At 36.3% G+C, this 24,470-nt stretch overlaps 1 protein-coding gene across 4 annotated transcripts; it reads right to left on the bottom strand.

The window, feature by feature from the left end:
• Positions 1-633: 633 nt before the first annotated feature.
• LOC120344893 (uncharacterized) lies at positions 634-23,640 on the bottom strand. Of its 4 annotated transcripts, none has more exons than XM_078113130.1 (25): positions 20,690-20,997; positions 20,357-20,477; positions 19,789-19,950; positions 19,391-19,601; positions 18,781-18,913; positions 18,387-18,447; positions 17,520-18,105; positions 16,713-16,825; positions 16,066-16,199; positions 15,549-15,800; positions 13,487-13,622; positions 13,003-13,140; positions 11,795-12,096; positions 11,660-11,729; positions 10,051-10,184; positions 7,521-7,627; positions 6,884-7,117; positions 6,277-6,417; positions 5,253-5,319; positions 4,925-5,167; positions 4,164-4,259; positions 3,456-3,635; positions 2,152-2,773; positions 1,592-1,760; positions 634-1,287 (listed from the first exon to the last, which is right to left on the bottom strand). In XM_078113130.1, exons 1-25 carry the CDS (start codon positions 20,711-20,713, stop codon positions 1,062-1,064), a joined length of 4,662 nt encoding a protein of 1,553 aa, XP_077969256.1. In that variant the 5' UTR covers positions 20,714-20,997; the 3' UTR covers positions 634-1,061. The 4 variants fall into 4 exon arrangements, with proteins under 4 accessions (XP_077969256.1, XP_077969255.1, XP_077969257.1 ...); XM_078113129.1 differs by lacking the exon at positions 20,690-20,997 and adding an exon at positions 22,495-23,640 and having other exon boundaries at positions 635-1,287; positions 18,781-18,916; XM_078113131.1 differs by lacking the exon at positions 20,690-20,997 and adding an exon at positions 22,068-22,465 and having other exon boundaries at positions 635-1,287; positions 18,781-18,916.
• Between the last annotated feature and the right edge of the window lie 830 nt (positions 23,641-24,470).

The following is a 24,470-nucleotide window of genomic DNA, read 5'->3' as shown; positions in this document are numbered from 1 at the left end:
CCAAATTTGTTGTTGTAACCAAGTCTACTTGGATGAAGAATAGCATCCTACCAAGTTTTGTCTTTGCATATAAAATGAAATCTCGATGTTGCCACCTCGCCGTGGTTTTGCAGACTTTTCTAAGCGCTAACAACGCCTATCGTTGTATCCTATTAAAACCTGGTCATGTCCTAAAGATAACAAGACGCTCTAGAATAGATTATTTCTGATCCGGAGGATAATTATATGCGACAAGGTTGCTGGACCCCTCGTCGCGTTGGGTGGTTCACGGCTGGTCGGCTACGGCTTTCTCCACCATCAAAAGTAATTTCATACCCGACATGGACTGGTAACCGAACGATAGGCCGTCGTTCCGCCATATGGTTAAGCCGTGGATAAATATGTAAAACCTACCTTGTGGTCCGAAGTCTTTAAACATGTTCGGTCATCCTTCCAATTCGGTCATTATTCATTATAATTTCTCCTATTATATTCCACAGAGAGGCGTTACCGGCATGAAACCGTTGGAATCTGATAGTCTGATTCCGTATTGCCAGATAAGTGGATTAAAAATCATAGTCTACTCTGTCAGACGCAAGTTAGTTACACACTCCTGGCCAGTAATGACGCATATAATGAATAGAATGTGCATGATGAAAGTTGCTATGTCAAGTACGCCATTGAATTCAACAAAATATGGTAGAATGACCTCGAAAGCAGTTATGGTGAGATTAAAACCTCAAACTTAGCCGTGAAAATCAGGCGACAGTCCACACATTTGATTTATTTTAAATAATCAAACAACTAAGCATTGGTAAATCTAACATAAATATTGAGGTAACGGACGGATGTATATGATTCGTTTTCTGAGCAAAATACAATGCCTATGTATATCCCACTATTAAATATCGTGCTCACAAGTGAAGTGCAGAGTATATCCAAGTAGTGTTCCGAGTCTCACTCTTTTATGTTTCTCTTGGTACTCAGCAGGTTCCATTGTTCGTTACTTAGACTAGCATCGGTAACTTGGAATCAGTGAGCATTCAACACAACGTTTTTCTAAACTTCAGTAACGTTACACGTTAGTATTGAATTGTTTCTACATCATCGTGTATACCACTGTCTTTGCTATCCCCACTGTTTGGTCGACTATATTCTGAAGAATTTCGCTCAACGGGACGAGAAATTGCAGCGGGAAGACTGACGGAATCCGATCGTGCAGAATGAGACTTACGTCCTTTGCGTTTTGTCTTACCGCTAGTGCTTGATGTTGCAGACATCGATCTTTTTCCACAAGGTTCAGAAGTCCTGAGAAGAAATTGAAAATACTAAACAAACTCTAGAAACGTGGCTTTTAACCAGGAGTACAAAGACGCTGAGATAGATTTTAGAGGTGAGCTCTGAGACTGAGGGGTTAGCAAGCATAAAGTAAAATGAGAATATGGCCACCTGAGCTCCCTGCATTCAATAGGATTTCGGTAACTTTTTCGGGAGACAAGAAATATAAAAAAATAGAACTATTATCCTAAAAACAAGAATTAAAGCAATACATTTCACATATAATGATGGACACCAGTAACTAAAAATCGAACCCTATTAGAAAAAATTTCACCTGGGTGGCGTATGTTTCCTTTGATTCTTGTTCTCTACTCTACGCCGTTTAGTTGGTTTCATTTTTCTTGTCCAGGCATGAGAATACAGAGGAACAGGAATGTCGTCCGAAAATACTTTGTAATATTCGCGACTGTGGAGGTTGTATCGTTCCATATTTGGCAAAGGATCTGTTGAAAAATTTGAAAGAATTCCATAACAATCACGAAATTATCTATTTACGTAATCGTGAAAAAGATCGCACGATGCAATAATTAATTTTAAATATTGTTCACAAGAATTTGCAATTTTTTGACGTGACCAAAGGATCTTCCGTCTGGATTCAAAGACTACTTTCTTTGCCTCACCATTTATTTTGTAAATTTCGAAAAACCCGTTGTAAACTGCCGTGAACAATTTCTCCGACACGTACCTCATATAAAAATATATAGTATGTACGTTGTGTACGGCCCAAACAAATGACATTGTTGACGCTACATCGCATTCAATATAAACTGTGTAATCGTATCGGTTTGAAAAAAAATTCTGTTTTTTCATATTGATACATTTTTGCATAATTACCTTTATTAGATGAGTTGGTTTGTCCTGTACTCATAGTACGTTTATAAACCGGTGTCGGAGTTGCTCCAGCATTAAAAATATCGATGTTGCTATTATTATCATCTGACGCTATTATAGGATTCAAATTCCTTTTACTCTTATCTGATGCAAATTTGTCAATATGAGTTTCTTGTATCGTTTTTATTGCAATCAGTTTCTGCGAGTTTTCGGGAGAGATTTTTTGCTCTGGAAATTCAGCTTCAACAATTTCATAAACAGGAATGCTGAGCTGAACATCAACTTTCTCTGTGTCGTGAATTTCCATTGTTGGATAGTTTAACCCGAAAGCATCACGTGATAGAACAGCGTCAGCTGACATTGGTCGTCGTAAATCTAATCCTGATGATAACGATATTTTGTTATTCTCCGCAGAAGATAAAGGCCTGACTCGACTAGTCATTTTCCGTAAATGAGCACGAGAACGCCGAGAAGATGTCCCATCGCTACGAAGAGATGTCAGAGAAAGACTTTGATGAGAGAGTGAAGTTGAATGGGTCGAAACGCTACACTTTCGATTTCCAATATTGTACCTGCTACGGTCTGGTGACGACATAGGCGATAGTTCGTCCAGATTAGCGAGTTTCTGTGAAAAGGCATTTATATATATATACGAGTTCTTCAAGCACAAGTTAAATATTCAAAATAGATAAACAGGCATTAATGTCATCGGATCAATGTTCTAAACCAGTGTCTCTCAAACGGTGAGGCGCCCCACAAGGGAACGTAGACAAATTTTCGATGGGCGTGAAGCTAGTTAAAATTAAAATTTTTGTTGGATTTGGTCTTGCCCGCCTCATTTTGGATATTTACTTTTCAAAACTTTTCTCTATTTACGTTCCATCCACGTATTTCCAACGTGTTTTTTGAATAAAACATACTTTCGCTTTACTATCTGTTATTTGTAGCTTATTGCTAGCTTGCTATTTTTGAGTAGAGCGCGAAACATGACAAATTCTATAAAGACCATTGTTGTAAACGTTGGGAACAAACTCCCCAATAAACTTCTGACGTTCCCGAATGAGATGAGAGAACTGACGTAGAAATAATGTGATTAATGAAACCACTAGCTGGTTAGGGTTTCCTCTGTTATACATGTTCATGTAATTTGCCAAATAGAGCTAATTAACTAGTTTCATTCTTGATCGGAGGTAGTAATCGGTGGTTGGCTAAAAGCTGTCCAATTATTTAAAAACATTTAAACGTAGGACACCATCTCTAATTCTTAATAAATATGTTTTTATGAATTAAATACAGTTTTATTGCACCTGTTCGTCGTTTGCGGATTTGTCAACGACACTGGAACTGTTTTCAGGTGAGAGAGAATGAATATTAACTTGTCTGCTGGATGTTACTGAGAACGAGAGACGCATAAACAATCGATTTGTGATGAATTTAGCTTTGCTTCCGCTTCTTTGCTCATTTAGAGGTCTATCATCCGTCATCGCCTGTTTAGTATGTACAATTCAGAATCTCAAATCATGATAAACTGTGTTAACACTAGCGGACATAGGATATTCTGGGTATAACTTAATGAATGCACTCAAATTGAAATATGTAATTTAGCGTTCAATGAAATAGCAAACCCATTTTGTCGATAAGTATATATATATATATGTGATTGAAGCAGCGTGTTTCTAATTACTGCTCCGCTTTCTAATTTTGTGTTAATAGATTGTTATGCCTTATTGTAAACTGCTTGGCCGAGGAAGTACAACTCCGGTAACAAAAAAGGTGACAAAATAAAATTATGACTTTTAAATCCAATATTTTGCGTTGTTCTGTAGATACCAAAATGATATACAATATTCAGAATATTATATATATAATAGTATCAATGGAATGGTATAATTGATTCTTTTTACATTTACCGTAGTTTTAGTATAATACAAAAGATATCACGAGTATTACTGGAGAAATTTAAAATTGGTTTGTATTAAACTCTTTTGTTAAAGCATTTGTTTTGCTAAACTCACAGAAAATTGCCGTGCTTTGTAATGCTTCCATTTTGTGGCCAGTGCCGTACGGACCTCTTGGTTGCATACACAGTAGCATCCAAATATGAATACACCCTGTTTTGGAAAGTAATAAATAAATCGATCAAACACTTTGCAAAATTAAATGGTTAGCGTGTGTACTAGCAAAGTGGTGAAGTCATGTTCACCGATTCCTACAGAATGTAATTAATAATATTAATAAGATATATTACCATGCTTATTTCTGAAATATAACATATAAATTATTATTTATTTTGGGGGGATGTCTTTTATTTTAATTTATAAAAAGTACAAAGTAGAGAATTACGAGATTTTCAAATATACAAAATATGAAAACCTATATCCATTTCCTTTTAAATAACACGTATTTATTAAATAAGAAAATGCTAATTATAATGCTCATTATGGATTAATAAAAATGACCAATCAATTTAAACGCGTAGGAGAGATTTCTTGTCGAAAATAAAATACGAATCAGCGATTTCGATTAGGCCTTATTTTAATATTGGGGCTTATGTTGAAAATATTCAAATTTCGGATGTGTCTTATTTTCGGGAAAACACGGTAGTATTATGCTCATGCATTATGATTTTTCTTCCAAAATCCACAAACTCAAAAAACTAAATGCCTGATTTCCCTAGTCTTGCCAGAGTGATAATGCGTAATAAATCAAAATATAATCCGTATTATACAGAATAGCGTGTGGAATATTGTAACTCATATTTGAAGTATATAATTACCTGGAATGCATTAAGAAGTACAAAAATATAAGCCATCGTGACATGAAACATAATAAGTCCACACATCCACGTGAAGCCTAAAAGAGGAGTCAATACCACAATGCCCCTTGTGGCGGTTTTAATATAAGCTGCTCTTGTCATCTTCGATCTTGCAGACTCTTCAACGTCAGGCAAACGTGCCACTTTTCGTCGTTGTGTTCTCATGGCAACTTTTAGCACCAAGATCATTATGATGGCGTTCGCCTGAATGTAAATTACAATTTTTATGGAAGCGCTACGCTTCAAACAAATTTCTTTTTCATTTTTTTTTATTATGAACATATCTTACCACCAACACTAAAATTGCAGGAGCAGCAAACGCCCAAATCATGCCGCTTGTAACAGACAACCAACATCTGAAATAATAACAAGTCCATAGTAAACGCCAAGTCAGCTATTGGTATGAGCAGGGCCGGATTTAGAAGACGAGAAGCCCCTCGGCTATGACATTCATGAGGCCCTATCAGTGACGTCACAATACTTTTTCGGATTAAATTATGATATCATAATACCATAATTCATTGATCATAACCTATATTATGACATCATGAATAAATTTGCAAGACAATGCTGTTATAAAACGTTGTGGCACCAGAAAACGTTTCGTCATAAGACCCATTTCTAGTCACAAGAGGTGGGGAGCATTACCCAGCTGCTGATAATATTACATTACTGAACAATAAAATTAATATTCCATTTTTAAATAAACGGGTTTACGATAAAAAAAAAGTTTAAAATATTAAAAAAAAACACAGATTTTTAGATTCGTTGTTGCCTATAAAAAGTATAGCCAGAATAAAGTTGGTAAATTAATTGGTAAATTTAGAAAATATTTCGAACAAGAAATTTTAACCTGAAATTAATTAAAAAAAGATCAAACAACTATAAGTTTTATAAATTTTTAAACCTATTATATTCTGGAACAAGCATTGAATTTGAAAACGTAGTTTAAAAATGAATGTCGAGGCCTTAAATACCTGAGGCTCCTAGGCAGCACCCAACCTTGCCTAATGGTAAATCGGGTACACTTTAAGTGGTTTCGATTTTATAAAAAATAGAAATAGACGTAACTTGACCAGAGTTAATGTCGATAAATTGACTTCAAAGCATTTTACTAGGCTAGGATAGGATTTACATATTTATCCCCGGGGAAAGAAAAGCCGAATAAGACGGCATAATCATATGACGAACCATGTCTTTTCGTCCGGTTACCAGTCCATGTTCGTGATACTCAATACTGACTCAAAGTCTCTAATTTTCAAGCTAGCTCGACTTAAAAGTCGGTGACTTCGTACCAACAATAAATATCGTACCCTGAAGAATTATATTTCTTCTCTGTCAGTAGTCCAACACAAATACAAATCGTCGCAACTGCTACCGGAACTCCCCATCCGATTACATAATACAAGTTGCTAAATGAATTTCTTTGTCGAGAAAGAACCACAACAATTTTTCTGAAAAGTAAACATTCAGTAGGTAAATCTATATCAACTTATTGAAATAAGGAGACCGATTCTAGTAGGTCGAATAAAATTTACACTTGACTTTTACTCCAAATCATTTGAAAATCACTTCAATCTACGACTCCCAACTCTGGGCTATCAAATATTTTTACCTCATTTCCGGCTGGTACCTCAGAAAAAAAAACAATTTGGTAATAATACCTCTGGCGTACCCAAGACCTCATTAATTTTTTGTTGAGAATGCTTTATCAACTTGTTGCTTTTAGAGATTCTTTTGAAAATTTTAACTACGATTTTCACTGTTAAAAGTGTGACCCCGACCCGAGTAATTCAAACTTGTGACTCTGCCCCCTGAAGTTCAAAAATACCCCTCCGGACCAGACTTCAATGTTATTTGAGGATGCCAAACTCTGACACCAACTGCACACCAAGTAAGAAAAAGAAATGCTATACAAACCTGTAAATTACGATTCCTTCTACAAGCATCCAGAAGATGGCGCTCAATAGTAAAAAATGACTGAAGAAAGTGAGCACAATGCATTGCGTATTTGTTGTCCTTTCATCGTCATCATCAATAACGTTCATGCTCTTTATGTTATTTGTCCAAGACGAAATAACAAGGATTATATGCGCCAGTAGCAACGCCAAAAATAAATTAACGTGAATCACTCGGCGATCAGACTTTATTTCCCTAGGTAAATTTAAAGTATTTGTCGTAATAAATTAAATAAAAAAGGGCGATGCTCAAATGTACGTACACAAAATAGTATGCAATCTGTCACAGTAGACTACGGCACAGATACATAAGCTTCACAAATGACGTAAACGTAACCGCTACATGGGGCTTAAATTTGATGACGTCGTCGTACACAAAAAAACGAATTTTTGAAATGAATAAAAATAATAGTCTTCTAGAAAAGAGTACAATCTTTAACCACTGAAAATTTGAAATCAATTGGTCTAGTAATAAAGTAGAAAAGAGATTTTTTTTAATGATGAAAAGAAAAATTCTAACAAGAACATCAACATAATAATAACAAACGATCCATGTGTCTATTTTGTGTCCAATTATGCCACTAATTCATCAAAAATACCTTTTCAAGTAGATGAATAACAGGACGGAGACTAAAAGACATATGATTGTTAGAATGTGACCAATGAGGGCAAGAATCGATAGAATCGTTCGATGTCCTTGCAGAATCTGTAAAAATAAAAGTAATTTTAATTTACAACAATGCAATAAAATTTTTTATGCAATTCTGAATATAGTTCGCCCACGACCGGTTTGCTACGCATGAGTGATGTGTTACTACGTCTTCAGTTTGCTATATTTTGAAACTTACAGAGGGGGATTTCCTTTTGATTTTATTTGCGTATTTGGAATAGTTTTGTTGGTTGAAATAAATAAAAAGATATACTGGGGCATTAGGATAAAGTAGGGAGTCGTGGCATCTGTCAGTCATCTCTGCGTCGGTACCATAAGTTATCAAAGTGGATTAGGGGCAAGGTAATTCTGCTGTTTTGTGATTGCATTTATTGGATAGTAATTAAAGGTCTATACCAGGATCATAGCACAAAAGTAAGAATTCAATTACTCTTAGGTAGGGATTGACGATATAGCATACCCTAGAACTCGGTTTCCGTCTCTTCGGCGCCGTGCGTCAATTTTTGTATTTCGGATTTATAATTTAGGGACGAGCGTTATTCTCTAGCGACGAAATCTGTCTTGCGTGATTATACTTGTGTTTTCTGGCAAAGAGCCCGCGTTTGCGGCAGACATCAAACACTGTAATCCCAGCTTGAATATTCAGAACGCGAAGACGGCGTTATGGCACCGTTTCATTATTGGTGCCGACTGCCATCATATAGGCGATATTCAGATTGCAACAATCTTCATTTTTGGAATAATGAAACATTCTCTATTTTAAATTAAATGACTTTTCGAATTCTCTCGGAAAATGCTGAATACCCGACGTTAGATGATAAAACATTATTTGCGATTAATTTAGATAAAATTTTTACTTTTCACGACACCTGTTTTCCGGAAATACGAAGTTATAAAGCAAAACAAAGCGTTTTGTTAAATTTATTTTGTGCTCCCAATAAAATACATATATATTGGAGTCGCTGATAAATCCGTTCCTATCGCCCGACATACGCCTGGTCGACATATGCCTAGTCGAGTACAGTCGGTACTTCAGTCGATGATAAATTAAAAATGTTGCCACACGTGGTATGTATAACGATGATAAATAGAAATTAAAATTTGGTAACATGAATGAATTTGTCTCAAGATGTTATTTTATGAGGTTGCTTGAAGAAGCAATTGAGTTCTGTCAAAGGCACAGGACATTCAAACAATAATCAGTCCGATAACCTACATCCCTGCATCCCATGGCTGAAGACTACACGCGTCACAATATCGCGTTGAGAGAGAAAATAACATGACGCATCACTCAAGCGTAACGAGAGAACTGTGTAACATAAATAAACAAAGACGAAGAATGCGTGAGGGAACTATATTAAGTTAACTTTGGTCAACTTGGGCAGAAACGTCTGGTCCGGAACGTCCGTGAGTCGAAACATCCGTATACCCTAGCACAGGGGTCACCAACCCGTTGTCCTCGGGCACCAAGTCGCCCGTGAAGACCACATGAGTCGCCAGAAGGTCTGTTCTAAAATACGCTTAATAACGGCGCTTATGAGTAAGCTACATCAGTTAACTGATTTGTGGAGCAGCAATGCCAATTATTTATTTCAGGGAAAGTGGCTGAAAAACGAAAGAAAACCTACCAGTCTCATAATGAATGGGAGGTTGATTTCCTTTTGCCACCGTAAAAACATGCGTATGTCTCATTTGCGGGGAGTTTATAGCGACGACAAAGCGAAGAAACATTTCACATCTTGTCACTACCCATTGGTCAGCGCAGTGCGGGCAGAAAAAGCTCGCCTTTTAATTCAAACAACAATCCTATGTTACGAGAACAGTGTTTGGTTCAAGCCATCTTTGTGAATCAACATTTTTGACATAGTGACCCCTGCCCTAGCAACTATCGACTCGAAAACAATAAATACATAAATATCGCTTAATATACTCGCCAGGTTGGAATAAATTTAAAACTCTTCGAAAGAAACATATCAAGTTGATTCCGTTACTAAATTGATCTATAGTCACAACTAAGGCAGATCATTTTCGAATACCTGTTGGTTTTAGAATCGAATCGAATATTTTTTTCAAAGCGAATGTCGAATACGTGGAAGATATGTAATTGTATGTGATTTTTTATTGCAATGGTTACTCCAGCCACAAATCACTGCAAACATAGAAAGCACCACTCAGTCAGTTCGCTGAGTTGTCAAGCACAATATATAAAAACATGTTTTTGAATAACTCACTAGGAAGAAAGAACTTTTACCTTAGAATTGTTTTTTAAAAATGTGCCTTCAATACAAAAAATTGACGGATTCACTTCGATCTTTGGCAGATAAATGAAAAACAAGATCTTTTTCTGAATCGATTCGAATAATTCACTATTCGATTTGACTATTTAGTATTTGATTAAAAAATTCCCAGCTATAGTCAAAAAAAAACATATTCTATGACAAATGAAAAAACATGCTCACATCAACTTCTGGCTGAAAAACAAGCATCAGAACTGCAAAGTCGGTTGTATGATTGCATTTGCAATGATATCTTCCATCATTCCATAATCTGAACATCTGGTGACATCCTTTGCTGGACCATCCCAAATTCGTTCCTATGGAAACATTCAAAAAAATACTAATGTGGGTACTCCCGAAGTATGTGAACCAAGATGGCGGACACCGAAACGTAGTATGTGTACCAGGTTAAAGGTTAAGACAGGCCTGCCCAACCTTTTTCGTCTCGCGGGCCCTTTTCACGTGACGAAATCGGTCGCGGGCCGCAAACGTTTGTACCAAACATAAATACTAGATGAGCCCTGATTTTGGTGTAGGTAATAACATAATAGATAAAAGGCGAGTTTATTAACATGAAATCAATCAAATTAATAATTTCTCTCCGGTTACTGAGTAGGGCTGGCAAATTATTCGAATACTAGAATAGCGGTTTACTATTCGAATATATGGTAAACGGGGCGTGGACATACCACTCTCGGGCGACCGAATCAAAGATTCAATCATTACACAACACACTTGCGGTTTTTTGGCGACCACGCAAAAGACACACACATCACGTCAAACTTGAGTGTTATATTTGCGTTATAGTGTTTTTATTCATTCATTTTCAGTGGCTATGATACTGCTTTATTGTTCAAATGAGCATAATGTGCGTCAATGTCGCGGCAATATCAAGTATTAGTGGGCCGTTCCGTAAAATTTGAAACACCAATACAAGTATTTAATGAAGTAACATAACGAAGATTTCTGAACGAATAGTCGATATATATATACTGATTTGTGACTAATTAGTAGCAATGCCATTACGTCAATTTCATCAGAATTATTGACGAATACGCAGTGATGACATTTCCAAAATCTTATTTAACGCGAACATAACATGAACAAAAGTACAGACATAAAAAGACAACGAGTCCGGGGCCAGTACCCAAGATATTGTTGACTTTTTATTTTACGTTGGCGATAAAGACGATCAAAACCGACACGAAAGAAAGCAATCAGAATGAAATTGATTTGCAAACTTAGGCTCCAAGTTGATTCCTATATTTGCGCTCAGCGTTTGTCCCCAATTATCGCACAATATCTTTATAGTTCGTCGAACAGAGTGCACAGTTTTGCGAGAAATAAAAAAATGACAATTATGTCCACCAGGGTGCTACACATGACACATACGTAATAATAAAAACCGGCATTTGAACGTAGATAGATGGCTGGAATAATTACACCAAAATCCCGAAAGATACTTATGTATAGTAAAATGTATGTAAAAATTTAAAGTCTGCTTACAAACTTTAGAGGGCGGGCCGCAAAAAACACTCCGGCGGGCCGCGGGTAGGGCAGCCTTGGGTTGGGACATCATTTCAGGTACAAATACTACGGGAGTCACTTGGCTAGTTCCCGAACTCGTAGTAGAACTAAAATAGGGAAAATTGAAATAAAATTATGGCCTAACCCTAACCTGGTACCCATACTACGTTCCAGTGTTCGCCACCTTGGTTCACAAACTCCGGGAGTACCCAAATGTGTATTGTATAAAATATATAGAGTTTGATATATCAAGAAATTTACTCACCATCGTCGCCTGAGAGAAACGCACACATCTGTGAATCCGGAATTATTTCAAGATCGGTTTCCGGAATTTTCTGGAAAATTTGTCAAAATTGGTGAAATAAAATAATCTTTTGTATAAATATTAAATCAGCCTTACCTTCAGCAATGAAAGCTCTACATCAGTTGGATAATTGGTTCCATTTATTCTCAATGTTGCTGTCAAAATATTGCTTGCTATCATCGAATATGTAGTTCCTTTAGAGTATTTTTGGCGATTACCGTCGTCGTTCAATGCATTTGAATCTTCTGATGTATCATAATTGAAGTTATTTATTGAATCAGTCTCTGACATACCATCAATCACATTATCAGACAGAGTAAGGGCGTTTTCAGATACATCAAGAAGAGTGCTCTCAAAATTTTTGTATTGGACATAGAAGAATGAAACGCCGTGTATATCTAAGAAAATAGTAACAATTGCAGTATTAATTAGATTTAGGGTCGGTAACTTACAGTCATCAGACCTAGTTAAACCGGCTCACGACGCGAAGAAAATTAGGACGAAAATGCATGATTCGCATTTCCACTCCATATCAAAACGATCTTGTAACTTACTCTACGCTCAGAGAACAAATCGTATTTGACGTAACATGCTTGCTCGACACAACCAGCCACAGTCGCTCGCGCATTATGTTTTCCGTCGCAGTTTCACAGCAAACTCATGTAAAGTTACTGAGACATTGCCTAACCGACTTGTAGACTAAAAATATTTGCTACCCGCCAAGTCTTACATTTTATTTTGGCCTACGGGCGATAACAGAAATTAGAGTTTGGTCAAGTCGCAATATGTAGTTGGTAAATTAAATAGGATTTCATTATCTTTGCATCCATAATGGGTACAAATAGGCTTTTGCACCCAGAAATTTTGGCGTCTACATACAGATTGCACCCAGAATTTTTGGCGTCTACATACAGATTGCACCCACGGACACTTGCAACCCTTGGACGTTATCACCCGTCGACATTTGTACCCACACATATTGCACTCATGCAGATTTGCACCCATGATCATTTTCACCTACGTATATTTCTACTTTCACTTATGGCTTAGTTTTGGTGCACCGTGACCATTTGCACCAGTCTGTAAAGTAGCCTACACGAGAGTTTAATGTTGTAGTTCGGAGTATGATGGACATCCTGATGTTATAACTAGTAATGAATACGAACGTACCGCAAAGCTGCACTTGATTAAGTTGGTTTAATCAAGGAACGGAGGCAGGAGAAAGTATCTAGCAGACCTAAGCCTAGACAATATAATGACGTAACAAAAACGTAAAAAAAAAGGGAAAACTTCACTTAGATTACCACTTAATTCATGTAGAGAATCCGACATTGTCATTGTAATAGCTTCACCATTAGTAGGGTTGAAGTGCAAGTAAGAATCAAACAGATGACTATTTTTGAATTTGCTCGTTTCGTTCCTAACTACCAATATCTGTAGTTCTGAATATACAAACATATAAATCATTAATATTGACAAGGAATACAATTCTACGAGATTAGTATTCCTGCTTGATCCTAGCCGTACACAAACTTATCTTTTAGAGCTTAAAGCCTTACTCGACAAATGTGTATTACATGCTGTCTGTCTGTTTGTTTAAAGCCCACATCTGAAGAAACAAAAACGCGCCATTATATGTGAGAGGCCGAACTAAGAACATAATCACACAACTGAAAACACTAAAAACACACATTGTTGAACTGTGGGAGTAGCCTATATGAAAGTACATAAATAATTAACAAGTTTGTAAATAGTAAAATAGATACTCTTTGTAGTAAGGGTTCATACTTATAGCCTCTGACGACACTGAAAGTCGCGTAATGTTCTGTTGAATATCTCCATCTTGTCGCATTAGTGCTCCAAGTGCATCAGCTGCATATTCTCCCAGATTATTCACCGTATCTATCACTTTTCGTTGTTTGTTCTTGAAAATAATTGTTCAGTTCAGAGACGACGGATTTCACGTTATTCAGAATGCTAAACGGCGAGATTATCGTGCTGATGGGCGGAACACCATACACTAGCTTTTCCCAACACCACAGGAGGTAATTTAAATGTTTTGGCGGAAGGATTTTACTCTGTGATTGAGTGTAGTGTAGTATTAGTAATATTTTGTAATTGTTGTAATGCATATATATGCATACATTATAAATTATTTAAAATGTACAAAAACCACACATAACTGGTTACACGTATCGCAAGAAAATGTGCCGTTAAAAAATAAAAGCCAAATGCAAATAGAGTTTTATACGTAGTAGGGGAGTATTCGGAGCTCAAAGCTATATCAAGAAAGGTATAGTCTCTTTTTCCTCTCTCCACTGTCACAAGTGGTTCACGAAACCGTGAGACAAAGACGAGTTGACCCGACCATTCACATCCACTTATCTGCAACCTTCAACTAGTAACTATTCCCATCCCCAGCTTAAACAAGTGACCTACGAAAGGCAGTCGCGCGCTATGTGATTGATACATATTATGAATCTCTCACAAGATAAGCACACAGTATTTTTTTACTCTAACGTCGTACCTCTCATATCAACTTTTATTGCAAGATAAGATTTAAAATAGTCACACGACGGGATTGGGTCTTAGCGGGCATCAGATGGTAATTTTTGATAGTCGAGGTATTCAAATTAAAAATGGACAATGCTTTAGTTAGATAAAGACATGGAATAATAAATGTTGTGAAGGCACCATTTCGGAAAATCCTTTTATTACAACACAAAAAGATACAATGAAGAGCCAATGCTCCCGGTCGGGGGGACGATTTTTTTCATTAATAAACAAAAATTCGCTTGGTAACCGAGTATTGAATAATCAGTGAATCTTCAAGTAATGAATAAAAAAAATGAGTCATTATTGCATCATAAAGGAATTTGCGTCATCAGTGAATAGGAGAAACAAATCCAGCGCTACCGACGGAGCCTATACAATTGGATGCGTACGTAGTTAATGACACGCGGAGGGAGTTTCCCAAAAGCATTATCCAATCAGAATATATATCTTTAAATATACGAGCAAAACTGTTCGAGGCCAAAAGTTATAATGAGTTCAAGGATTTTTAATTCACAGCTTAGAATATTGCCTATAGAGCAGGGGTCGGCAAACCTTTGTCGTTCGCGAGCCAAAATTAAAGGTTGCAAGTCATTGGCGTGCAGCAAATATTTTTAGAAAGTTTAAAACCGAGAGAATGGCGAATGAATCACATTTTTTCACACAGATTTCAGTCAAATTTCAAGCAGCGCGCGAAAACTGATCATTTGAATATTTTCTGCGCCATTGAACCATTTGCACTTAGCATCAACTTTTTTACGTTCTGTTGCCATTTGTCTAGCTATTATAATCAATTTATAGGCTGATTAATTAAACGAGTGATTGTGAATTATATACTTGTTAGGTTATAATATAATTTAGTGTCTCAAAACAAATTCTGTTACATAAAGAATATAATCGTCAATACAGTTGTTTTGTAAATATAATTCAGTGAAGCGTCGTGGGCCGGATTATATTGTTTCGCGGGCCGGATCTGGCCCGCGGGCCGATAGGGCCCGCGAGCCTTAGTTTGCCGACCCCTGCTATAGAGGATAGACTTTTCGCACGTTCAATCCCACGGGGAATAAGGGTTCCTTCATCGATCATTTAGAATCTGATGCATGGTTCTAGAACCGTTTACTCTTTAGCCATTTCTATACACGTGTGAACAATAAAGTTCACCATATTAGCAAACCATTTATCTGCTCATCTTCCTCTAAATAAAAATAATAGTATATATATAAATATATATATAATTATACACGAATAATACTTATAATTACACTACGATACCAATCAAGAATTAATAAAGTCTTACCTGAATTGGAGGTGATTCAGTGACCAGACTTGTTTTCATAGACACTATGGATGCGACTTCAATGATGTTTTTCGTAAAGTTCCGCACACTATTTTCAGTCGTCTCGAACTTCGCTGAAAAATCTACAGAGTCTCTTGCCTCTGAAACCATTTCTTGTATACTTGTCAACGCAGATGCGTAAAAATCTCCCTGCGCCATTTTAGGTTGTTTTTTCAATTGATTGAGCAAGTTTTTTGATTCTTCATTGAGATCCTAAAAAGTGTACATCAATGAATAAAGACTAGACTATATATTTGTATTCGCTGTATTCATACAGAATCGAATTTTTATATAATTCACTTACATAATCACATAATTGAGACAGAATATCTAAATCCTTAGCTATTAACCATCGACTTTAAAAAGATCGAATATGCTAAGTTCATCTTAATAAGATATGGAAGTTGCTTCAAGTTACTCGGTTTCAAGCGGCTTCAAGTTACTCAGTTTTTTCTTCTATAAAAAAAAATCGACAAACCTGCAAATTGTCTTTTACAGTTTCACACCAGCCACCATTGTCTTCGCAATAGTGCTTCTTGATTGCTTCCAGTGAATACTCACATACATATCTATATTTCACAGAACATTGCGATGTTCGCCATTTTTCATTCACTAAACATGAGGCGTACAAACCGTAACTAGCTAGCAAGGCGTTTGGTGGATACAGAAGTATGTGAACCAAGATGGCGGACACCGGAACGTAGTATGTGTTAGACCATAATTTCAGGTACATATACTACGGGAGTCACTTGGCTAGTCCCCGATCTCGTAATAGAACTAAAATAGGAAAAACTAGAATTAAATTATGGCCTAACCCTAATCTGGTACACATACTACGTTCCTGTGTCCGTCATCTTGGTACATATACTCCGGGAGTACCGTTTGATGAAATAGTGTTCTAGTTCCTGAATTATACATTTCCGTTATCTAGCCTTTAATTTGAATTCCATAAAACGTAACGCAAATTTTGTAATAAACTGATGTTCGCCATATTTTCAGATTAAATTTTCAGGTACTATGACCACGCAATATATTCCTTTGTACTCGTTAGTGCATTTTTATTAGTATTCTCTCATCACATTTCTAGTAAGAAAATATAATTAAATATTATGAGAATCGCTTTACCTACTGACATATATACACAAGCTCCTTTGTAGATGTTCGAGTTGTCCATTGAGTTATACTTCGCAAAATTAGCATTCTGTCCAGTCACTGCCGGAATTGGAATAGAAGGCCAGCTGAAACATAGAATTTCTCGACATTATATTTTGATTATAATTAAAAAATTCCACTTTATATGCTTACTTTGTAAACCACTTAATATTTATTCTAGCCAGAAACAGCAAGCCTAATGCTAAATGACTAGCTTCCTAATATACACTTCAATGTTGAAAGTTACCATATAGTGCAAAGTTTTTAGGGTTATTTTATAATTTGCTCGTATTTGCACCTGACTATATATATACATATATGAAAAAAAACTGTAACGAATAATCATAATTATCAAATAATCATTAGCCGGTCGAGGGGGTGTCTGTTTAGGGATTTCACAATTTAATTTCTGGAAAGACCGGACCCCAATAATTTTGAAGTTTTGTTTGCGGATCTTCGGTAAAGATGGTTGAGTAGCCCTGGTCTATAGTAACCCCACTTAAACAGGTATTTTTTGCAATGAGACTATTCATACTTTTGTCTTTTACTCAGTTTATTGCCTCGTTCAAGTATCTTTGCGACCAGAGTTGAATACTGATCTGAGAATGTTGAAATCGGATGTCTCAATGACTCGGCTAAACAAATATCGCGAAAAAAAGTCTCCTTCATTTTTTTTTAGTAAATTTATGTATTGCCGTCAGTGCAGTCGAGTGATAAAAGTTTTTAATTGGTGGGTGGCTTTGCGCTGACAATAACTTTAAAAACAGGATTTGTGTTTACCTGAATAATTGTAGACTCTCTTCTCCCTTCGCATTTGATTTTATTGAAGATCTTAACTGATCAATATCGCAATATTCAAGTTCATATTGCACCATTGTAGTGTCATTGTTGCTTAATGCCCGATTCTCCTCTTTCGTTGTAGCTATTTTATTGGTTTTAATGATGTAATATCCGTTTTGTAGATCAGAGAAAAAAAGTCTAATATTGTCTAGTTTTTGGTCGACTTTCATTTTCTTGGCAAAATAAGAAAGATGAGCAAGATGCTTGCATGAAAATAAATATGACGGGTGAACATCTGCCGCTTTATTTACATTTTCATTATCCAGTTCACCATTGTTAGGTTGTCCATCATCATCACTAGCTTGCAACGGTACCTTCTTCCCTTCATCACTAAACGATAGAAGAGAAAATTCACAGACCGCAAGTCGTTTTTCATTGCAGTCCAAGATGTTGTAAAGAGGCGCCTGCGTATTCGTTTCATAAGTGGAATATGACGACGAAGAATAGCTGACGACCGTAGTTTGTGTGATTGCGTCAGGTATTCCCAGAGTGCTCAAGTTATCCATGTCGGCGTACATCTCAGCAGCTTAAAAATGAAGCAATGGGTTTTTGTAGTTTTAAAATTTATTCTTATTGTCATACAGTAATGTGATCTTTCGTACAAAGCCCCCGTCACGAATGTGAAATTTGAAGAAAAAAAAAACGTCTCAACGTTTTAAAATAACAAACTAGAATTTCCAGCACAATCTGCATTCCTAACGTTAACTGTACAATTACTAATTTTATCTTGAGCGTTGGCGGGTGTATTTATTTGGCGAAGGCTTTGTTCATAAGTTCCCCGCATGCTAGTATACCAGGCGTGATTACCTGTTGCGTTTATCGTTGCTTCTGGTCCCAATTCATCCTCTTTAGGTTTCTCTGGGAAAACCTGAATGCATAAATGTATGTTTAGTCGTAAAAATAAGTTTCATATTTCAGGAACAAGTGTTTACTGCCGGAACATAGCGTGACAGTTTTCTAGTGCTCGGAAATTCTCATTAAATGCATTGCAAATGTTAAATCAAACTTCTTTAATTAAAACTTATTCCAAATCCATAATCATTTCCACGGAAAGGGGAAACGTGATTCCGACATAAATTGTCCTTCAAACAGAATATTGGCATAAACAAACATACAATGAATACTGTAGAAAAATAAATCTAATGTAATTGTTTATAATTTCCTGACCGCATTTTTCTTTCACGTCATTCATCGGACTTACCTCTAAGCAAGATGATCCGTTCTGTACTGTGGAAGGCATAAAGTTGGTGTATGTTAGAAGTTGTTGGCGACTATCGAAAAATTCCAACGTTTTCCCGTCGCTGTATCCATCAATCCAGTAACTCAAACTTGCGCTGCTAATGTATAAAAAAATACTAATTCAGCTTTTATGAAATTACGTATATCTTCAAGTTTGGCGCAATCGTAGATTCATTGGTTTTAGAATATGAAAGAGAAAAAAGTCGAAACAATTTGTAATGCAGTACTTGGTATGGAGCATTTGAACAAAATCAGCTTGATCTGACGCATTTTGACGAAATCACCGTATTTCCCCGAAAATAAGACCTAGTCGATAGCGCGAAAATTGTTTTGACCTAGCAAGAAATCGTTCCTACTCGTTTTAAATGATAAATAATCTATGTTTAGCAGTTACTTTAAATAAAAACGTGTTATTTATAAGTAAATGGATATCAGTTTTCATATTTTGTATATTTGGATACTTTGTAATTTTGTTTTCGATAAATGAAAATAAAAGGCACCCCCAAAAATGAGCCTTGGTGTTATTTTTCAAAAAAAATTGAAACACGGTAGTAAGACTGATAACAACGTACCTTTTAATATTATGCTTAGTGACCATGCTGGTCATAGCAGTTGCCAGAAATTTGTTTGTGTCTTCATCTACAATCGAAGCCAATTTTCCTCCTAACTTTTGGCAAGTTTCCTGTGCTTTTTTCCATTCCAGAAAATCAGGTAGTATTTGAAAGCACGATTGATTTCGAAAATCATACCCATCAATACATTGATTAAAATACGATCGAAACACTAAATTTAAAATTCATCATCTTTTTTATAAGAAAGGGATATTATTAGGATATTTTAGAATTAGGGTAAATTGGCTCATTTTTACATAAATCAACCCTCTCCACGCTATTATCTTCATATACCGCACTAGTCCATGAGAAATCTGTTGTATTTTACAATTCTTAACTTAAAAGTGGATTGGACGAACCTAGGGCAGGTATATGCGCTCCTATCCAAAACTTATCATTCTCTCCCGATAATTTAGTAGCAGATCTCAAAAGATCTAAAAGAATTTCCTGCTGTTCGTCGTCACCTATTGTCACCAGTCGTCCAGATTTCTTTTTGCAGTCGCCGTTGGCTGATTTCCAGTCTGAAATAATTTATTATAGTCTGAAATCTACTCGAAAGCGACCGAAGATGTGACAATGGCTACCATTTGTACTTTGACTATGTATTTGACGGCAGGTAGGCTTTTACGAAGACAGCGAGCGCAGTGACAGAACAACGTTGCTTCGTGGAGTTTCTCTAAACGACTTTAAACTCGACTCGTTTTTTTTAGCTAAACAAATGAGACTTGATAGGTATATTTATCCCAAAGCACAAGATAATATTGAATTAGATTTAGTTGCAAGAACCTTGCTTCAAATAAACTGATCGAATGGCTATTGTGCAAAAAAATTGTTCGCAACAAATAAGCCACAAGCCTAACGTCCAAATATTTCGAAGGCTGCTTTCGGCTATAATGTTATAATGCTGTGCAATAAAGTTGTGCAAACCATTCTCAGTATCAGATAGTTCAAGGCATTGTTCTTCATTTCTAATCCACCCCTCCTTGTTTGGACATGATGCGCCCGCGGATCGCATGAAAATCAATCCCAGTAAACACCATCGAAAAAGCTGAAAGTACGTGACAAAAATGAAGTTAAACATGTGGCTGAAATCTTTTTTAAACGAAGTGGCATTAAAGCGAGTGGCAAAGTTAATCAGCAAAAATCTACCAAGTTTTCTTATAGTAATCAATCTTTGCCGGAAACAATATTTATAGGTCTGAGGGGATATTTAATTGAAGTCGTTAAATAGGTGGATATTTCATGGCTATGCGTCTCTACCTCGCTGGAATTCCCCGCAAACATATTGATGTACAGTCGAGTCGAAGACGTCAAATCAATTCTAAATCCCTCATTATGACGCAAGAACTCACACAATGGCAGTTTTTCGTGTTTTCGTAAGTTGATAGTCTCAGTATGCCCATCCTGTTTTGCGGATGGTTTTTTATTAGTACAATTTTATTGCCTAACGGCGTGATAAAAATGTTTTCTGAAGAGAATTTTTTATCGTGTATGCGGGAATCTGCGGAAAAGTGGTAAACTTTAAATCGATACCGGTACGTTCGTTCAAATAACAAATACCCAGCCAATAAAATGAAGAATTTCTAAATTTTCTGAAATTTCATTCTGCGGCGTGATAAAAATGTTTTCTGAAGAGAATTTTTTATCGTGTATGCGGGAATCTGCGGAAAAGTAAACTTTAAATCGATACCGGTACGTTCGTTCAAATAACAAATACTCAGCCAATAAAATGAAGAATTTCTAAATTTTCTGAAATTTCATTCTTCTAAAAATATACTGTTACCGGTAGTGGCGGGTGTGAATATGTTTTTTTTCATTTCAAAGCATGACCAAGTGGCATGCCACACTTTGTTCAGTGTTTTTTCGACGTATCCAAACGAATTGAATAGCTTTCGGTGTTAACCCATAGACAACGACAAAGCCTACCATTGCCAAGAGATAATAAGCTACAAATAATATTCACCTCTGTCGTAAACACTAGTTTACAGATCGTAGCTGGCCACATTTTTCTGTAGGTGTTACGGCGACTTAAATGGGGAGTGGTTGCGTATCGACGCTTCACGCTCACTCAAACAAAAATCAATGGTATCATGAAATAATGTTGAATTGGAATAATAGATTTTAAGTATTATGTTGGTAGTTACATTCTGAGTTCAATACGTGGATAAAATAATGCGACGAGAATTCAGAGTTGTAAATCATTGTAAAAACAAATTAATGGCAACCTATTCACACACCCTACGCCCAGTGGTGGGATTCAAATTTTTTGTCAGCCGGTTCCATCATACAAATGTCATATTTTCAGGCGGTTCTGTTACAAAAAGTCATGTAAAGCTAACCGGTTCGCTTATCTCATGAAATTCCGTAAGACGGTTCTATAGAGCCGATGTGAACCGGCTGAATCCCACTACTGCCTACGCCTACATGGACTGGTAACCGGACGAGAGTCCGTGTTTCGCAATAGGGTGAAGCCGTCCTCTATGTTTTTCATTCGCGGGATAAATATGAAAACCCCAACTGTTTGTTCTTGCTACTTATTGAAACTTAACAAAAATGTGAGCACACTGCTATCAGCCTATAACGAAATGATTCTACGCTAGAATCACGTTGTTGTCACGTTGAATTCAAGCCCATTCACCTGGAATACTAAACTGGTAAACTTGCTATCCCCACACCGATCTGGACTGACGACTGGACGAGGTACTGTCGTTCAATGTTCACTACAGTACAGTCATAATATCAGCATTTTGTACACTCGGTGGAAGAAAAATTAAGTATAAAAATACTATGGACGAGTAGTAGAACACAATATATATTAAGAGTAAAGTAGAATTTCTTATAGCAACATATTATGTTTGCAATTTATATTATTTGATTTTTAACCGGTTTGTTTAAAAAGTATTATAATTAAATCAAATATTTGCCAGGATCGCTTTCATTTTTACCGAAATAAAACAGCCCTATTTCGAGTACAAAATATATAATTCAAATAGTAGAATATAAAAAATCCTCTGATCGAAGACTTGTTGGCGTTGTGAAGAAAGAAAAGTCAAAACAATACTAACCTTCACTTTCCGTTCCATCATTGTTAGGATTTGATTAAAAAGATATTGTTAGTCATCGATTTTCCAGTGTGTACTGTAAGTCTAGTGCTCTTCAATACAATAAAGATATATTTAATACGAAAATATTGACTGACACGAACTCACTTCTTTTGTCATTGAAAACAATTTTAATCTTTCCGGGACACAAATGTTATACACCAACAAATATCAGGATAAATAAACTCCAATTACCATGAATAAACGTATAAACAAAACCACTCAGCTAGAAATTAAAAATTTGAAGGGTTCGTATAAAACCACTGGCGGGATGCTAGCTGTCATCGGTTGCCCACTTCAAGCACAATCGTTAGGTAGCATTACACCAGCACTTTTTGTGCGATCGATATTTTGATGAAAACATATTGCAACGAACAGAGCGAAAAGCATACAAGAGTTTACATCGATAAAAATGCACTGACGCTTCATCCTACCAATTTAAAGTTTTTCAAGCATAAGAAAGTCAAGAATTCGACTTTACGCCCCGCCCGGGCTTTATAAAAGGTGTATATCGTAAGGTCTAATAAAAAATGCACCGCAAATTCCAGAACACGCCTGCGAAAGAACATAAACGAACAATTTCTTTCTGGTCCCGTTATTTTTTTGTATTTTACTTGTACAGCGTTTAGGATTTTTGAGGCGCACTTCGATTTGGGCTAATTTTGTCTTTATGTTTGTTGGTATCCAACAACATGTATGTTTTGTGACGTACAAGTAAAGCATGTATCCAGGACTAAACAACACAAGAGTAGGAACATTAGTTACTTTTATGAACATGTAATTACATTTTCAAGATGTTGTAAGACCGCCATATTAAACCTAACTCAAATTAACTCTGAAATGTAAGGATTCCTTTGATGTTATAAGTCATCAGAATAATTACTTGCAGTTTCATGAAACTCGTTCCGTGTACTCATCTCTTTCAGTCGACCATACATGACATGTCGATGAATTACGCAGCGAAAGATCATTTTACCTACAGCTCATATTCGACGGGTCAATAAAATTTACAACACACTTCGAATTACGCAAAAAAGATAATTCGTTTTGTTCAACCTAACACCCTCAATGAACTTGTATTGGCTGAAAATGTCAGCGAGGCTAACGAGACTAGTTAACTTCTCTAGGTGTTTGCGCAGCCTAAACTGGAGAAGCGCATGTCTCCTTTCGCTAACAACCAAAATTGTCAAAGTGGCACTTGAAGATAATACGCGCATAATCGCTTTTAATCTTTAACTGGTGCGCGTGCTCTTCTCTGCCCCTGACAATGTAGCTATTCGTGAGTGTCCGCCTTGTTATTGTGATGGACGGACGATTGTGTGCCTCCTGCCAGGAACACATACCACGGGCAAAGTTCCAATTACTGACGTACGAATAATGCGCTGCTTCTTAAGCGCTAATACCGTGTTATTCATGGGGTATATTCATTTTCCTTTCAAATGATAATTTCGACGATATGTATGGGGTTATTAATGAATTCTTCATTTATTATAACAAATATATATATATATATATATAAGTGTGCGCCGCGCATGTGTTCTTTTCATCTTATATAAAAGCATTTCCTAAAGGACTGTCACTTTTTATCCCCATTATTGATGGATGATATTCAGATGATCTTGACTTTCAAAAGATTCTTTCATGGCATCATGAATATTTGATTTTATACAACAACAAAAAACACGTTAATGCGATAAATATAGTATATATATTGTACTAAAATAGTACCAACGAAACAAAAAAGGCGGTTCGGTCAATTCAAACAACTTGATAGGCGTCTTTGTGTGAAAATAATTGAAGTCGTATGGCACTGGGCTCTTGTCGTATTCTTTCTTCATACCTCGGGTTTGACTAGCGGCAATTCGTGTCGATAATTGTCTCGTTATAAAACAACGCAAAAGAAGTTTAGCGCATGTCAACATATCTTGGGATGTACTTGA

The sequence above is a fragment of the Styela clava genome, chromosome 5 (genome assembly GCF_964204865.1).
Source record: "Styela clava chromosome 5, kaStyClav1.hap1.2, whole genome shotgun sequence".
Classification (NCBI taxonomy): Eukaryota; Metazoa; Chordata; class Ascidiacea; order Stolidobranchia; family Styelidae; genus Styela; species Styela clava.
This window is presented reverse-complemented; position numbering and strand designations above follow the sequence as displayed.

Excerpts from the sequence above, each read along its gene's own strand:
- LOC120344893 (XM_078113128.1), bottom strand. The coding sequence starts at position 20,713 with ATGTTTGCGGGGAATTCCAGCGAG. Across the intron at positions 11,730-11,794 it reads TAGAGCTTTCATTGCTGAAG|AAAATTCCGGAAACCGATCT; the intron begins GTAAGGCTGATT and ends CAAATTTTCCAG. Across the intron at positions 3,636-4,163 it reads ACAAAGCACGGCAATTTTCT|GCGATGACGGATGATAGACC; the intron begins GTGAGTTTAGCA and ends CATACTAAACAG.